Source organism: Chaetura pelagica, unplaced genomic scaffold, assembly GCF_000747805.2.
Source record: "Chaetura pelagica isolate M959 unplaced genomic scaffold, ChaPel_1.0 scaffold441, whole genome shotgun sequence".
Taxonomy (NCBI): Eukaryota; Metazoa; Chordata; class Aves; order Apodiformes; family Apodidae; genus Chaetura; species Chaetura pelagica.
The window spans coordinates 383,925-396,323 of NW_009952164.1; the positions used below are offsets into that span (position 1 = coordinate 383,925).

At 42.7% G+C, this 12,399-nt stretch overlaps 1 protein-coding gene across 1 annotated transcript in view; it reads right to left on the reverse strand.

Moving 5' to 3' along the window:
• The window catches only part of LONP1 (lon peptidase 1, mitochondrial), a 20,004-nt gene extending 10,043 nt beyond the window's left edge, over nt 1-9,961 (reverse strand). The window contains exons 1-8 of the mRNA XM_010007265.1: nt 9,879-9,961; nt 9,344-9,463; nt 6,752-6,980; nt 6,133-6,194; nt 5,477-5,606; nt 4,750-4,833; nt 2,925-3,145; nt 1,310-1,448 (exon numbers count right to left, since the gene is read on the reverse strand). Coding sequence (XP_010005567.1) covers nt 1,310-1,448; nt 2,925-3,145; nt 4,750-4,833; nt 5,477-5,606; nt 6,133-6,194; nt 6,752-6,980; nt 9,344-9,420 — 942 coding nt within the window. The 5' untranslated portion in view covers nt 9,421-9,463; nt 9,879-9,961. The remainder of the gene's footprint in view (nt 1-1,309; nt 1,449-2,924; nt 3,146-4,749; nt 4,834-5,476; nt 5,607-6,132; nt 6,195-6,751; nt 6,981-9,343; nt 9,464-9,878) is intronic.
• Between the last annotated feature and the right edge of the window lie 2,438 nt (nt 9,962-12,399).

Here is a 12,399-nt window from a genome sequence, read left to right on the forward strand (position 1 = left end):
AGGGAAAGAAACCCAGGCAGCCAGGAGATCCTTCATAACCTTTATCTTTTTCTAGAAGAGACTAGAACAAAACCATCTAATAAAAGCAAAATCCCAGGATGAATTCACAATAAATTATGACATCCTATCATTAGCTGAGGAGATGCCTGTATGGAGGTTTCTGTGCACAACAATTACTGAGGCGCCCTAAGCACCATCAGTGCCGTCCCCATATAAATACAAAGCTCTGCTACACACAGCATGTGGCAACAGAAAGAGAAACTGCCTCTTTGTATGGAAATGGCCAAATTGAAGGCTAGCTACAGCCAAATCTGCTGAGCTCTCACCATATGTTAATGCAAAGGCAGTATCTGCACCTGTCTCCCCTCCACTGGGCACTTGTCCAGTATGATATGAGTCCTGCCAGCAGTAGGATTGTCCTTCACTGCTCCAACGCACTGGCTGGCTACAAGGAGGAGCCTGTTCCTGTCCCCTGGAAAGGAAGGCAGTTCTCACAGCAAGTTGTTGCAGCTGTTGCAAGTATCTACTCTTACCTAAAACAGATCCCCTTTCCATAGCAAGCACAGGCAGGACATCCTCAGGCAAAAGTAACATAAGTTGTGGCAATAGGCAAGACTGGAAACTATCCTGTCTGTTCCTACAAGGGCTGTTCTGCACAGACCATCAACCCTCCAGCACCCAACACAACTCCTGGTATAGGGAAAGGGTGTGAGGCAAACATGCAAACATGGACACTGGAAAAAGGCTGCCCAGGGAGGTGGTGGAGTCACCATCCCTGGAAGTGTTTAAAAGAAATACGGATATAGTGCTTAGGGACATGATTTAAGCACTGAACAGGTAGATTAGGTTATGGTTGGTGGATTTAGGATATGGTTGGACTTGATGCTCTTCAAGGTCCTTTCCAACCAGGATGACTCTATGCTGACTTAACCCCTCCTAATTTTGGAGGTATGAGTAGAGGTTCATTGTGTTTTGGAAAGGCAGTAATTCTGCCAGTCAAGAGGAACCATTTTAATAAGTCTCTGAAGAAATGGATTAAAAATCAGAGACTGCTTCCCCTGGACACTTACACTCTTGCTGAACACTAAGTAGCCAAGCAGTATATTGCTGTTTGAAATAGGAGTGTGACAATTATTGCCATGAGTAAAGATACTAACTGATCACCAGAGCATTATGTACTTTGCTCCAGCTTTCTGTTTGATCCAGGAATTAACACAAATTCAATGGAGAGCTGCAAATCTGAAACACAACCACATGCCTGACGCTAAGCAGAGTATGAAATGGCGGACACTGCCTGTTCCTGCCTTACCAGAATTCGCTTCTTGACATCATCCATTCCATAATGATCCTCCTCCAGAACTGCTTGGGCCCTGGTCAGCTCCAGGTTCTCCTCACTACATTTCCCCCATGGGATGGATGTCAGCCAGTCCAAGTAGTTCCGTGTAACACTGACAGAAACACAAAAATGGGAGTGATTAAACAACAACCAGCTCATGCCTACTCCACTGCCTTCCAAATCAACCTCATTCAGTACAAGTAGCATATTAACTACTCATAAAAGGAGGACTATGATAAGAACATCTTTATCTGGGCAGTGATTGCTAACCTTTCATTCTGGACTTCCACCCCAAAAATAGATCAAAGCTTTTTTTCCACAACTTTAACTTTCCTGAGACAAAAAACCTCCAACATACCATGTAAAGACCAAGATTCCTGCACACAAATTCCCTGTATGATTTTTTTGTTGTTGTTGTGCAGCTGGTTCTTGTCTGAAGACAAGCAGGATTGTTTGTAAGCTGTGCACTACTATTGATGAAACTTCAAGATAGAAAATCAGTTATCTCTGTTTCCACAGTGAACCATGACAACTTAAAGAAGAAAGATCCCTGGCTCAAAAGCAAGGTAAAACAGCTGGATGTACAACTTAACAGAGCAAGATTTAAGACTGAGAAATAAGGATGTTACTGTGGAAGCTGGCAGTAGAGACTATTAGTTTAAACAGGCTGCTGGGGAGGAGAACAGAAGTGCAGCACTCAGATGTGAAACTCTGCATGTTCACATCAGGGATTCACAAATCCCAGGAGGGAGGGCTGCAAGGTGCAGTAATTAAACCAGGTGCAGCCATGAGCACAGAGAAGCACAGCTTGCCCCTGCCTCACCATCTGGCCCCAGGGTTCACTCCTGGTAATCACCATATCAACAGAGCTTTGTTCTCCCAAGCACTTCCTTTGCAAACCTGCTACCGCTGCTACTGCTCTGAGGGAAAAGTCCTAAGTTGTTGGTGAAGCCCGGTGTGTCTTCCCTAGCCTCCTTCCTCCTAGTGTATGCTTACCAAGATGTTCCTTATCCAAATGACACCTCTGCTTTCAAACACCAGCCTTTTACTCCATAAAAGATCCTTTGTTTTAAAAGCAAAGATCCAGAGCACTGAAGTGCTGAGTGCACTGCTGTACTGGGTAGCACCACCTCAACAGACAAGGAATGTTCAAAGCAAGCTCAGCTTCCAACAATGGTGTCACTACTCACTCCTTTGCAATTCCAACCCTGCCCCAACCCCTCAGGGACCACCTCAGGTAGCTCAGCCAATTTAATGAATTAGCAACTAGCTTCTCTTGCTCACATCTAATGATAACACCCAAGTACAAAAGCCAAAATTCAGGGCTGAAGGAATTGCTGCACATTTAATAAGGAGTAAAACTGCACAGTTCTTAACCACAGCATTAGGCTGCAAGAGAAGACCTAAACTGATCGAAGAAAGAAATTACAGTTAAACAGGAGATTTGGAAAACAACCCTATAGCTGGGATGTGATCATATGCAACATTCAGAAAAAAACTGTAACAAAACTCCTAAGAGCTTCGCAGAACTGATTTCTCTCATTCTCCCAACTAACCCTGACAGCAGAGGACAAAGCCAAGCACTCACTTAAATTCTGAGGAATGATTATCCAGCAAGCCCAACTTGTTCAACTCTTCATCAATCACATCCATGACATGTTTTGGCACTACCAGGTCCTTTAGTCGCTCACGGAATTTCTCTTCTATAGCATCCTTGTCCTCTTTTTCCAGACCTAGCTCTTTCTTAATGATCTTCAGTTGCTCTTGGAGAAGATACTTGCGATGTGTTTGCTTGATCTTCTCTTCAACCTAGACACAGCAACAAATACAGTAACTATTCTGTTCCTGGTAAACCCATCAAATGTTTCCAATACTTCTCAGTCATGACCTTCTCGGCAACTGAAAATCCTCCATGGAAATAATCTGCAGCATATTCTAATATAAAAAGTGACTCTATTGTTGGAGGCCTCCACTGGCCATGATTCAGTACTTCAGTGTTCTCTTTATGCTGGGGAGACCTGGCAGATTAAGCCAGGTATGATCTCCCTACTGCTGAACAGAGAGAAATAACCACTTCTCTTGACCTGCTGCCTACACATCTGCAAACACAGCCAATATGCAGCTGGCCTTCCTTGCCACAAGGACAGACTGCTGATTCGTGGGCAGCTTCCTGTACATCAGAGCCTCCAACTCCTTTTCTGCAAAGCTGTTTGGTACTGAGCCTGTCCTGTTGCAGAGGGTTATTCCGAATCAGGTGTGGGACTATTAATTTCTCTTTGCTGAACTTGAGGTTCTTACTGACTCCCAGAGGGACACCACTAGTAGCCAGCTGCAGTTAAGACTTCATAGTGTTGATCCCAATCCCTTTCTATCAAGACAAGCCAATTTTTTCACTACCTTGTACTACATCCCAGTCTGTGACACCCCAAGTTGGTCATAAGAACACTATGGCTGACTGCAACCAAGCCCTTGCTAATGTCAAGTTACACAACAGTCATCATTCTCCCTTTGAGCTCTAGGCCTTCTTATCAGACAAGGCAATCCTCTTGATGTGGTACAGTTTGCCCATGGAAAATCCCTTCTGGCTCTTCCAAATCATGTCCTCTTTCATTTGCCTGTACAGGGCTTCCAGGAGGATACTCCCCATACTCTTCCCAGGGATTGAAGGCAGGCTGACATGTTTGTAGTCTCCCTGATTCTCTTTCTTGAAGATTGGCATGGCATTTACTTTTTTCCACTTACTAGAACTTCCCCTAACACCAGTGTTTTAAAGAGACAACCAAAAAATGACATGGATAAGCCCTCTCAGCATCCTTGGATGCATCCCACAGATTGCACATATCTGATTTGCTCAAGAAGTCTCCAACAATTCCTATCCTGATCCACAAGCATTCTGCACTTGACACGAATTTTAAAACCTCCCATTATTGGGAGTTAATAATCCCAGGAAGTTTGGACTCAGTATACACAAACCTTTGTACTTCCTAGATTAAATTACAATTTTGATGTAGTTACTGTATTTTGATTAAAACAACAGAAAGGAACTACTGCAACTCACAGTGGTTAGCAGAGGGTCTTTTAAAATAACATTGTGCTATTTATACGATTATGTGCTACACACACTATTGGGCTGTAGATTTTTACACAGATGCTGCCCTCTAGGATTTACCTGCTTGCATGAAATTAGAACCTGGGCACATTTTAACAGCAGGTGCCACAACCTCACATCTTGTTACTTTTACAATGTGTATGAAAAATCTGATTTCTAACCAAAGTTGTCTATGAAATAGTAGCTCTAAAACAACCTTCCTTTGGAGTGTGCACAACTGTCTTGCCTTAAAATTCTTCACTGGCCATGCTAAGCAGCACAGTGGTGGATGTGACAGACATGTAAGGTATGTGTTCAAACTTACCTCCCTTCCAAGACGCTGCTGAAGTTTGCTCAGCTCATATTCCTTCTTGAGAAGGGAAAGGGCCTTGTAAAGGCGTTTGGGAATCTGGAAAAGACAGACACAAAATGCCTTTTCAGTGTACTCTTGGCAACTCCCTGTGAGAAAGGGAGAACAAAAAGCTCCAACAGGTTGTCTGGGAGAACTCTCCAGTGCCTGCAGAAGTAGAAAGAATCCTGCAGCAATTCCACAGCAATCCCACAGTGTGCAACCAACATGCAGCCTGTCCGACTGGATGTGAGCAAGAACTTCTTTACCCAAAGAGTGGTCAGGCACTGGAACTGCCCAGGGAGGTGGTGGAGTCACCATCCTTGGAGGTATTCAAGAAATGTGTAAATGTGACACGTCAGGACATGCTCTAGTGGGCATGGGGGGTTTCTATGGTTGTGTGTTGGTGGTGGTTTGGGGGGTGTGGCTGTGGTTTTTCTTCCCTGAGTGGATGGTTGGGACTTGGTGATCTCAAAGGTCTTTCCAACTGTGACAATTCTGTGAATTACTTGCCACCAAAGACTCAGAGCATCCAGCCTTTCTCTTAAGGCAAGACATTAATGACTGCATCCTTTAACAGGAACCTAATCACCAATACAAACGTGTCATCAAACATGGTACTGAAGTCCCTTCTGTACCAGGACATGTAACAGACATACTTCTGATTCAGTTAACATAGCTTTAATTAAAAGCTTAATCTTACACTGGTTTCTTCCAAGATGTCTTGAAGTTCTTGTGACTCTGCCCCTGTCAGTGCTGCACCCATGTCACTTAGATAGATGGGGTTATCTACAACACGCTGTCCAGCCTGCATCATCTGAAGTACAGACTCTCTGAAAAAATGGTAATAAAACCCAAAACACTCAGTAAACTTTTACCATCACCTCACAATGGAATATTCTCATAGAGTTATTTGTTATGACAGAAATGAAACAGTGTTCAGTTCCATAACAAAACAACTCATTTATTGAAATATGACTAAGGCAATAGTAGCAAATACATAAATCACTTGATTAAAATTATGATCAGTGATAAATAAAACCAAACATATTAAATGCTCTTTTAACAGTTGTGTAAAAATTTGTGTGCCAGCATGCTGACTCTTACTATGATCAGTGCATGATACTGCAGTGAGCTTCACTTGTACCCACATCACCTGCCACAGGACTCACATACCTCCTAGCTGAGCTTCCAACAGGGGATGATAAAGCTTGCATCCCAAAACAAAATTCTTAAATGACAATTCAGCAAATATATCTTCTTCATTAGAGCAAAAGGACAAGTGGAAAAGAAAAATCAGGTGTACTCCAGCCTGAGAACATGCCATTCCCAAAGTAGGGCAGCTTGGGAAATACATACCTGTACAAAGGATTCAAGGCAATGATGTCCCGAATTGTTTTGACAATTTCTGCAGTAAGTGCCTATAAACACAAGGAAGATTTAAGCAACAAAAAGACTGGAAAAGGACAGAAAACACCTCAGTACAAATATGACATTCCCCAATCTCTCCAGCTCAGGAGCACAGAAGTGCAGCCCTGGCCACCGGGTGCACGGGGAGGGTACTTGGTGCTGGGGCAGTTACTCCTCCTGGGAGGTGAGGAGAAGCAAGGGCCACAGCCTGGCTTCCTGCTTGCACTAAATGTAACTGGATCTTGGCCAGAGATATCATCAGTTGACCCTTCATCACCTTGGAACAAAGACTTAGTTTGATGGAGGATATTACACAACTTTAAGCACAGCCCAACCTCTGCATTCACTAACTTTTGCAAGTGACCAGTTCTAAGAAACTGAGCTGGTGTAATGAAAAATCATTATTTTCATATAATCCCCTCATGTAGTGACTGTGAGAAGGAGGAACAGGTTTCTGAGAACTGAAATTCTAAAATTAGAGCCTGAGTTTGGACCTCTTCCTTTCAAGAAAGAAATGTAGGTGCAACTCTGCAGGACAAGTCCAGGCTTGCATGATAAATTCACTCACTTTAACCTCTTCTGTGATCTGAAAATCTTCATGAACCACGTTCTCTACTTCTACCATGAGAACCTCCTGTGAGGAAGGAGCTACAGGATCCAGTATCACTTCCACAGCTTGGTCCTTTGCTCCAGGCTCCTCTTCAGCCTCTTTCTTAGAGCGCTTCTGTTTCCTTCTAACCTTCTGTTTGTTCTCAGGCTCCTCAGGCTCAACCTCTAGTTGCTTGTTTATACGAATCCTGAAAGCCAAATGAAATAATTCTCCTCTGTTACATGTGATTTCAGCTCCTCAGTAGGAGTAGGAAAGAGTTTGAATAAACTAAAATTTCAAACGTTGACAAAGGTCACTGACTGACTGATTGAAGGTGTTTTTATGATATTAAGCTTTTTGGTTCATTTTGTTACAATAAGGTTTAATTTAGTAAAACATTAATATCAAGCAGTAGATACTGACAGAACTTAGTAAGGAAATGTACAAGAGTGAAGCTGCCACACCACAAAGTTAACTGACCACTGAATAAGGCCACTGGTGTGTGAATGAGAGGCCAAGGGCAGCTGACAGCACCTTTATCAGAAACTGTGTTAAGTTAAAACAGATGCAGAACTACAAACCCAGACTTCTAATGATCAATAATCTAAACAGTGTTGGTGAACATACACATGCACACAAAGCTGAGTATCACAGGCTGACTTGACAGTGACAAGTTGCAGCACATTACAACAATGAATAAGGCATAATGGTTAGTATGCCTGCTCAGGACCTAGTTTCTCTGGCTATGTGAACCAACAACTCTGGATTCACACTCCCTTCTTGTTTCTCCTGAAAACCATGTTCACTGTTATACTTTACACTGTTACACTGAGTTCTGAATATAATGTTCTGCTTTTTCAGTGTTCTGATTCTCAACAATGTTTCTCTCTGCTTTAAACCGCATCAGCTGCATTATTTACTGGAATACTACACATTACATACCGTGTGTGTAACACACCCAGAGGTCATTCCATACCTAGACATTTGAAACTTTGCACAAGATTTCCTAGATTGAGTTTGAAAGAGATCAACAATATATTCCACAACAATTAACAAATAATCCCTAAAAGGGACAGTCTAGACTACACAGCATAATCACCCAAAAAATTTGTTTCCCTGTTATTGTTTTTAAATGTTTCTGAATTTTGCCTGCTGTGCATCCAACCCCACCTCAGATGGTTTTGACATGGATTATAACCTAAAATTCTCCAGAAAGGGATCAAAATCTTGCACTCTCACTGGTTTAAAAAGTTTCCTCACGAAAGATGAGTAATAGACAAACCCTTAGGAACTGCAATAGCTCTTGACAAAGCTGTTTTACTAGGCTGTGAATATGCGTCCAAAAAAGCTTTGTGGTGTAGCGGACTCCCAGCTCATGGGGTACCTGCCACTATGTGCAGGGTGTAGGTCTTATTTTCCATGTGATCTCCATCCAAAAATAAGACCCTCTCAGCCACTGTGTCTGCCACTAGCAACTTCTGATTGATTCTGACTATTTTTGTCAGCAGATTACAGTCTCAATTAAGGAAAAAAAATTTTTTTGGAGGGTGGGTTTGCTGCTGGTGAAAACGAGTTGCTGGGGAGAAGAACATCCCCTTCCAGGGCAACAGGAAGAGTTTGGCAGCAGCCAGCTGGCCAGCCAGCATGTAGGATTGCCCAGAAAAGCTGCTGGCCTGACCCAGAAGGCATGCTAGAAGGTGTACAGGAAGACCAAAGAGAGGGATTGAGAAATGAGAAAACCCAAACTTGCAAGATACCTGATTTCATTGTTTTGGCTGCTAATACAAGAGTTTCCTTTTCTTGATTTTTCCCATAAATGCAGCATGCTCCTCAGATCTGATAGCTAGTGTGGTTCCTGTGGACACAACTGACCAGTGCTCTACGTTTCAATCAAATAAATGAAAACCAACTTCCCACACTTTCCTAGTTATAGGGAAATATTTATGTTGCCAGTGAATCAAAACCTGCCAGTTCCCAAAATCTAACCAAACAAGGCTGAGCAGCAGTGCACTGTGCAGCAAGACATCTCAGACTTCATTTGCCATGTTTCTGTCCTTGTCTTTTCTCTTCTAAGAGGAAATGAAATGCTTTTAACCCCCTAATTTTATATTGTCTTAGCTCAAAATACTTGGCATAAATAGCCAAACCTATATTCCCAACAATAATCCTATTGTCTTCAATTCAGTTCTGAGGCCAGATTATGTAGACAAGGTATAATAACAGTTCTGGACTCCCTTTTTTTAAAAAAAAAAAAGCAAGCAAAAATCATGGCTAGTTCTGGAGAATTTCTTTCACCATTACTAAACTTTGATGTACTTGTCAAAAAACCTATTAATGAATGCTTGCTTGCATCACAGTACAGTTTATATGAAAATTACACACACTAGCCTCTTCCTTTTTGGGGCTAAGCATTTATGGCTGGAACACTAGAGCACTCTCAAGACATGTTGTGGTAACAAAGCAAAAGCTTGTCCTACAAGAATGGTGTATGAAAACATGGTGAAAACAGTCAAGGGATCCATGTGTTTGTAAAGAAGTCTGGTGAGATGCAGTGGAAACAAAAGTAATTACCTTCGATGTCCCATGACAATCATCCGCAACTTGTCTCCAAGATCCTGCATTTCATGGATCTGTACAAAAGTTCCCATCTGGTAGATTTCATTCAGATCCTCCACTACATCAGATTCATTGCTTTTGAGGAAAAAAAATGGAGTAGATATTCAGAATCTTGAGAAAGCAGGTCAGATTAAAAAAGAAATGTTTACTGGTTGCAGAACTTTAAACTGGGCTCAGGACAAAGACACTTCATTTTACCCCCACTGTGACCACCATGTAGCCCCCCCTTCCAAATCACCCAACTTCCTGGACAGTTAATCTTCCTATCAAATAATAAAAGCCTTTTTCTAAAACAAGACTCAAGCTCCTACCCTTACTGGTCATGGCAATGGAAACTCTCATATTAAGAAGATGGTCACAGCGTATACACAATTCCTGTAATATTACCCAAGGCAGGGAATTTCAGATCCCAGCTTTTGATGTAAAGACAGTGTAGTCATAGAAATAGCTTATTTTTAAATGTTTAATAAGATCAAGATAAATTACTTACTTATCATCCTTTTTAAGGAAAACACCAGCATATGGCTGAGCAAGACGAACTTTCCTCCTCAGCAGCTCAACCAGCTTCTTATTTTTTACCTAGGACAACAAGAGGTAAGTCAGAGGTGGATTTTCCATGAGCTCTGCACCCTCAGCGTGCAAGGCCAGGCACAGTGAAACCTATGGCTGAATTACGAAGTCTCATGTCAGATTTTTCCAGTCTTGTCCTCACTAGGGGACAGTAATAAGGAATCAAAAGAATAGTAGAGAAACATGGCATTTTGGTATTTGACACAAGTCACTGTATACATAAGACAACCTCAAGGCAGGGGCAGAAACTGGGCCTGATCTGTACCATTCTTAAGAGCAAGAAACATCTCAGACACTTCAATGACACTTTGTAAGCATTTCTGTTGCTATCACTCTTCCACACCTGCATGACCCAGCTTTCCACTCCTACTGGGGAGATAAGTCCAATCTTCCCCATCAGTGGCCTAATTTTGCCCACCTACTCTAGTTTAAATCCTCTTCTCCAAACCCCCTCTGTTCAATTGCTCTCCTACCCACACCAGCCTGAGTCCCTTTGGATCCCAGCCAGTATTTCTTTCTGCTTTACTTCCTTACTCCTCTCTGGATGTCACACAACTGCCACAGAATCACAGAATGTCAGGGGTTGGAAGGGACCTCTGGAAATCACCGAGTCCAACCCCCCTGCCAGAGCAGGATCACCACAGAAACTAGGGCAGGTCACTCAGAAAGGCATCCAGACTGGTCTGGAAAGTCTCCAGAGAAGGAGACTCCACAACCTCTCTGGGCAGCCTGTCCCAGGGCTCTGTCACCCTCACAGGAAATAAGTTTTTCCTCAAGTTTCTGTGCTCCACTTTGTGTCCATTGTCCCTCTTCCTATCACAGGGCACAACTGAAGAGACTGGCCCCTCCTTCTTGACACCCACCCTTCAGACACATTACTAAGATCTGGTGGCATCACAAATAGAAGCCAGGTGGGCTGGGTGCAAATGTGAGGACTTGATGAAAAAGCAAAAAGTATGGTATGAAGTATAAAAAAAACATACAAAGAACTGCACACAATCCACACAAAACTACAGGGCATCTGACACTCTTCATAATTTTATTTTGTATGATAGACACTTCCAGTGCTTTCAAAGAACTCTGGTACTGGTTCTATCAAATCTGTTAACCTGCACAGCTGGGAAAAAAATTATATTTTCCTCTCCTGGCAATTTGCCCAGCACCCCTGTACATGTTATCACAGCAGGGTGAATCCTCAATGACTGAGGGTCATAAAGTCACACTGGCAACCACTGAGTGTTCTTCCAAAGTGAGGGACATCAGCTGCACTGCCCAAGGCTAATGACAATCAACAGCCTAGTGCTGAGAGAGCAGCAACAGCAATCCCACTGCTGTTGGCCTCTTCTAGCCTTGGCACACCTATTTTAATTTTGCAAAATGTCTGGGAAAACCACGATTGCCAGGGTCACAGGCATTAGCAGAAAGAAGAAACCTAATAATTCTGTATTCCCTGGACAGACTTCACATTATCAAAAAATAAAGTATGAAAGGGCAGCACAGTGAATTCAGAGGATAAGAGAGAGCATTTAACAATTATCTTAATGTAAGACATTTTAATGTTGAAATTAATGACTTCTCCTGTGATTGCATGCCTAAAAGTCCTAATTATATATATTCTCCTCCTTTCCCTAAAACATGTAGAATGATACTAGAAGCTGAACATATTACATTTGGACATACAGAAAAACACTACAGTAGAAACAACTATGATAAATAACACAACAGGAACAGGCAACTATTGATTCAGTTCTTGTTACATGTACTTCTAAATCAGATTGGTAAAACACTGATGAGAAGCAAAAATATGAGTACTTGTTCCAAAATGGTTGCATTTCAGGAAGAAAAGGTCTTTCTGGCCTGTGAGCTCAAGTCACATATCGAAGATCAAACTTATGGCTCTTAGAAATACATACAGAGGTTCACAGATCAACCTCGGAGCTGGTGGGGCTACCAGCACCATCTCCCACCACAGCAGTGCTGCTCACTGAATTCACCCCTTCTTGCAGCTCAGTTTGCTGCCTTCACAAATGTTGTTGTTGGAGCTGTGGCACAAGCCCACGAAGTTAAACCAAGGACTCATTTGGTTAACCTTCAGAAAAAGAACACAGAAAAGACAGAACTCCGAGAGAGTTTCTGTTTGAATCACTGACCTTCCCCGTTAGAAGCAACGTTACTGCCTGATGCAATCCTTGTGAAACCCCAAGTCTGTTACTATTCCAAAAGAAATCTCTTTTCCCATTCGGTCAGGCTGTGAAGCAGAAACAAACGCCCAGAACCAGGCGGCCCCAGAGCGTTGCACACCCTGCTACCTTGCCTGGTACAGTACGATTAAAATAAGCGTGCCAAGACAGAGCAGAGAAGTCCGAGGTACGACCAGAGGCCGGAGACAACCTGCGGGGCGCAGAGTCAGCCCCGCCGGCCCCCCCAGGGCTCTGAGCCAC